Genomic DNA, 5,485 nt, shown 5'->3' on the forward strand with positions numbered 1-5,485 from the left:
GGGTGGGGGGGGGGCGGTCCGTATGTGGGATCCGACCCCTCGGAGGGGAGCGCCGCCGCGCTTCCCAAGCGGCGCACTATCCAGTGCGCCACCAGGCTGGCCCCAATTATTTACATTTTTAAAAGGTGTTTCTCTGAGGAACATATTAAAACATGACAGAACACTTCATGGGCGACTTTACACAATCAAATAGCCAATAACATACATGTTTTTTTTTGTCTTTTTCCGTGTCCGGCAATGGATCGCAACCCTCAGTGTCGCCCCCGCACCGGACTGGGACCGGCAACGGGACCGCAACCCTTGGTGTTGGTCCCACGCCTCGCTCAGCCAGTGAGCGGGAACCGGTCTGTATGTGGGATCCAAACCCTCGGGCGGGAGCGCTGCCGCGCTTCCCAAGCGGCGCACTATCCAGTGCGCCACCAGGCCGGCCCCAACATACATGTTTTTGCAAGCATAAATACTCAGGTGTACTAACAACTGTTGTACAGGCATAACAGTTAGGAGAAGACAAACCATATTCATAAAGAGAGAGGTCAAAACGAGAAATGTCACTGTGGTTGGTAATTGTGTGCTTATAACTGCAGTCATCTGAAATACCGTGGTGGACAACCCAGGTCTTTCGAAGCAGTTGATCAAAAACCATGATTGGTCACCGCCATGTATGCAGTAGCTCAAAGAGCTGGTAGTGTCTTGAAAAATTTTCTTTCACAAATACAGGTGTATGAAAAGGACATTTATTTATTGAGGAAGTTTCAACGTTCTTATATGCACGTGTGACGCTTATCCATGAAGTCTATATTGCGATAATGCACTTTTATGTAGTCAAATTTGCAAAAAATGTGTAAAACAAGTTAGGGTTCTCTAAAAGTCTTCACACAATCTCCAGTATTGGAAGTGATGTGAAGATGAAATACATAGCATAGAAAATTATAAAAAAAAATGCTGACAACTTAAAATTGCAGGAAAAAAGTCTAAGAAAAAAGAAAGGGAAAAAAGGATTTGGAATTTTAGTCTTTTGGGATTTTAGACATTAGAGGTTTTAGATTTTAGGGATTTTGATCTTTGGGGATTTCAATATTTGGAAAAATGGCATTAGAGATGATGTCTTTTGGTGTTATAAACCCACCCATACAGTGCTGTTGACGATGTTCTTTCCTGAAGCTATGCCATAATAGCTGAACAGCAGTAACTCCTCTCTGCAGGACAGGGGGAGTGGTGGCCAGTAGAGGACTTTCTCTATTTCAGCAGCATCCTGCTATGCCACTGTATTGCTAGCACCTAGTAGGTACTCTAATAATCATTTGCTCAATGAATGAAGGGATTGGATGGACCTGAAGTTGTAGGCTTACAAATAGTATTGTTTTTTTTTTTTTTGTCTTTTTCTGTGACCGGTAAGGGGATGGCAACCCTTGGTGTGGTGTCGCCCGCTCCTCGCTCAGCCAGTGAGTGCACCAGTCATCCCTATATAGGATCTGAACCCGTGGCGGGGGCGCCGCTGCGCTCCCAAGCGCCACACTCTCCCGAGTGCACCACGGGGTCGGCCCACAAATAGTATTGTTAATGTTCTCTGGGATGATTTGAATTTCAAAAGAAATATAAGAGCAAAAGTTGAAGATTGCCAGGCAGTTTAAAATGGAATAATAATGTTGAAAGAATAAATAGCTTCAGGCAAATCATCCATTCAATAAACAGTTTTTGAGCATCTGCTATGAAAAAGATGCCTTATTAGGTTCTGAGGTTATAAAGGATGAGTGAGACCTAGTTTTTGCTCTCAGCCACTCCTGGGGAGACAGATATCTACTGATGTCTTTATATTTATGCGCGATGGAGAAAGGCCAGGGGCAGGGGGAGGTCTGTGGGATCCTGGAGAAAGAGGGTAAGTGGCTCTATCCTTGGGGGCGGAAGGGGAGCTGGAGAAGCCCGGGAGAAGATGTGCATAAACTGAGAGTCCGTAAGTGCAGGCAGGGGATCTAAGACCTGGGTGACGTCACTTTGGGGGTTCTTCCCTGATAATTTTTCTTTCTCAAGTAGGAGACAAGATGTTTGTGTGGAGGAAGTGTTCTGGAGTTTGGTGACAGAATGAGATAAGAATTAGATTTATAATGGTGTTCTATAAGGACTTCCAGCCATTTTATATGGATGTTAAATACCTTTCTGTTACTGATTTTTTCATTTCTTTTCTTTGTACTACTTTCCACACATCTACTTCAGTGGGAAATGAGGAAGATAGTAGGGCTTGGAATGGAATTAGTTATAGAATAAATCATCAGGCCTTTCTCCATCAGGAGAGGAAAACTCCCTCTTTCAAACTTAGTAGTTATCTCTCCTCTTTGGCAGAGAATTTCCCAGAACAGAATCTTATTGTCCCCTTAGTGTGCTCTGAGGTATCCTAAGTTATAGAGTAACTGGTTCGTTTAAAAAAATAGTCACACGCGAGCTCGTCCTTTGTGTCTTGCTGGTTCTGGGTGGGGGTGGAGGAACTGTGGATCCGTGGTGGCTCATCTGTGAGGTCTCCGTCTGAGGAGGGCTGTGAAGCACCTGCTTTCCTTGAGTGCTCTTGAAGTTCTGCCTGTTGACCTCGGATCCTAACTTTGTTCTCGTTTACCTGTTTTTGACTCAGCCTGCTTTTCCTGAGCCAACTCTTGCCCACCCTTGTGAACTCCAGTTCTGTACATTATGGAACACGTCTGCCAGGACATGTGGTGTCAGACTGGCACATCTTGCTAAGAGAGCGTGGCAGAGGGGTGTGGTGGGGGTATGGGGAGGCTGGTCCAGTGGATTGTCTGTGCTTGGGAATGGGTGGGAATGTTAGTTTGTCACAGTGACCTGGGGGCGCTTTGGGCTGGGCAAAAGACGCTGAACATTACTTTACCCAAATGCCAGTAGGACCCTAAGGAGAAACACTGAGGGGGACAGTGACCCACATGGATACTCTCTGGTTTGTAGGCTAATGCTCTTTGCTTCCTCTTAGCGAGGAGTGATAGCAGTCCTCTGAAGACTGCATTAAGCAGAGAGAACTGATTTAGTTCTCAGTCTCCCAAGGGTTCTGTTTAAGCCCCCTTCCCTCTATCCATGCAGCAGTGATGTGTGTTGCTTGATGTCATGTGGGGTGCCCCTTTTTTATTTTGCAGGTTCATGAGCGAACTGAAGAAATGGATTTCCTGCTATTGGTAGTCCGCAAACTTTTAAGAACAAATTCACGTTTTGTGAAGGTAAATTTGATTTTATGAGTAGCAGAAATATTCAGGGTAAAGATTTGTTTAGTTTTGTTTTTCTCTTTTAACAAAAACGATTAAAATGAGTGACTTAAAATTCATCATCATTTGTAGTACTCTGGATCTTGTTAGGAAGCAGGGCTATGATCAGAATGTGGAATATTTTTGGTTATTATGTTGCATTAAATTCTAACATTTTCTCCAGGCTGCAGAAAATGATCTAATACTAGTTGACTATAATGAAATGCTGGGTATTAGAGCCCTGGTTTTGGTTGAATAATAAAGGTACGTGAATGAATCTGTAATTAAATAGCACCAAAGCACATTGAAGTTTGAGAACTAAAACTATTATAAAATATATAAATAGTAGAGAATATGTACTACTATTTTAGAAACATAAGATAGGAGTAAACTGAAAGTCAATAGGAATGGTAAATGTTGTTTATATCTCATTTGAACAAAAAGGAGGAAGGTGGGAACTAGGCCAAAAGAGCAAAGGCTTTAGGGTAGTTATGCAACTAAACAAGTCTAAGCACGGGTCGACTGACCGTGGTGGTGGGCAGAGGTAGCAGTGATTGGTATGTGCATATCCTTATATGATGGGACAGCTAAAGGATTTGCTGTTATTGGAAAACGGTTGCTTTCTAAACCATAAAGTATTTTGTCTTCTTGTGTTTAGTTTATTTATTTGTTGAGGAACATTTCTTTTCCTCCTTCCCCCAACCCCGCCAAGGGAGGAAACTTCCCCCTTAGATTGTTCGTATTTACACTTGCGGGTGCTGAATGAATGGAGCCCAAGGCTTGCAGTAGGTTATCTTACTGCTTGAAGTGACTGTAAAATGAATGAGAGAATTTGGCTATTGCATTCTTTTTTTGGAATCTTAAAGATCACATTGAAGATTCTTCAACAAATTGGGGCCTCTTTTTTTGTTTGTTTGTTTTCTGTCTTTTTTTGTGACCGGTAAGGGGGTGATCCCCTTGGCTTGCGATAACCCTTGGCTTGGTGTCGCCCGTACCGTGCTCAGCCAGTGAGCGCACCGGCCATCCCTATATAGGATCCGAACCCGCGGCGGGAGCGCTGCTGCGCACCCAAGCGCCGCATTCTCCCGAGTGCACCACGGGACCAGCCCTGAGGCCTTTCTCAATTGTCATTTTAAGACTTTCCTTTTTTACTCAAGTCAAGGTGATGATTTGATTACGTGTTTTTTAGTTTTCAGTGGTAAAAAGAGTTGAGTGTTAGTGGATTTAAAAAAAACTACCACACTGCTGAAAACAGTGGTAAGGAATTTGGTACTTATCTTGTAAGTTGTAAGATACAGTTTGTCAGTTTCAATATGTTCATGATTTATTAAAAAATATATGAAGCAGCATATTTCCCAAATATGTAATCTTATATGGTACATGCAGTTGGGCTAAGAAATTAGAAGTTGAGTTCTAGATGGTTTTGTAGAAAATTTTTTTAAAACTCTCAAAAAATCCTTATTTATTATGTTTTTAAAAGAGTGCTGCTGTCAGAGGACTTAAGATGCAAGAGTGGATGGATGGGCTTTAAGCTCTCCCTTTCTCTCCTTACCCAAACCTTTAGAGGACCTCTGGTTCCCCTGAGCTGGCTTTCTCTTTGTCCCCACTCTTTAGTCCTCCTCTAGCTTGTCAGACTCAGCCCAGGCGCACCCCAGACAAGTGGGTGGCAGGCTGCAGACTCTTTGGAGGAGAGTCTGGGGGAGGGCAGGTGAGGGGAGGCTGGAGGCCATGCCTAGTCTCTGTTGCCTCGAGCAGTCCAGATTTGGCTTCTTGTTTGCTTGCTGTGCTCAACAAAACAAAAGCCCTGCAGTTCACTGGCTTCCCCGTTCCTTAGAAGATAAGTTTAAAGATATCTTGCTATGACTGGGTTGTCCCTTGGGGCCATTCTTACACCCCAGGTGGCTTCTCAGAGCATTGCTTCTGACCTCGGACATTTCTTCTCAAAGAGAGTTCTGGTCAATATTGTTTTTACCATTTGTATCTAATGACAAAGGGGGAAATACAGATACTTTGTTTACTCAGTAATTGCATTGACAATGCCTATGTAAAGTTTTTACTATGCTAAGATTTACACTTCCAGAGCTCTAATTGCCGGATGTAGCAGCCAGGGTGATTGGTGATCCTCTGTGATGCTGCCACCCTCTCTGGGGCATGGGGTGCTGTGGGTGCTGCTCCTGGCATTCATTTCTGGGTTTTTTTTTTTTTTTTTTAAAAGATGACCGGTAAGGGGATCTTAACCCTTGACTTGG

General features: G+C 43.5%; 1 protein-coding gene across 1 annotated transcript in view; it reads left to right on the plus strand.

Moving 5' to 3' along the window:
• Positions 1-5,485, plus strand: part of TDRD9 (tudor domain containing 9) — a 91,774-nt gene that overhangs the window by 10,906 nt on the left and 75,383 nt on the right. Inside the window, exon 5 of the mRNA XM_008576632.1 lies at positions 3,132-3,212. Coding sequence (XP_008574854.1) covers positions 3,132-3,212 — 81 coding nt within the window. The remainder of the gene's footprint in view (positions 1-3,131; positions 3,213-5,485) is intronic.

Source organism: Galeopterus variegatus, unplaced genomic scaffold (genome assembly GCF_000696425.1).
Source record: "Galeopterus variegatus unplaced genomic scaffold, G_variegatus-3.0.2 Scaffold62, whole genome shotgun sequence".
In the NCBI taxonomy this organism is placed as follows: domain Eukaryota; kingdom Metazoa; phylum Chordata; class Mammalia; order Dermoptera; family Cynocephalidae; genus Galeopterus; species Galeopterus variegatus.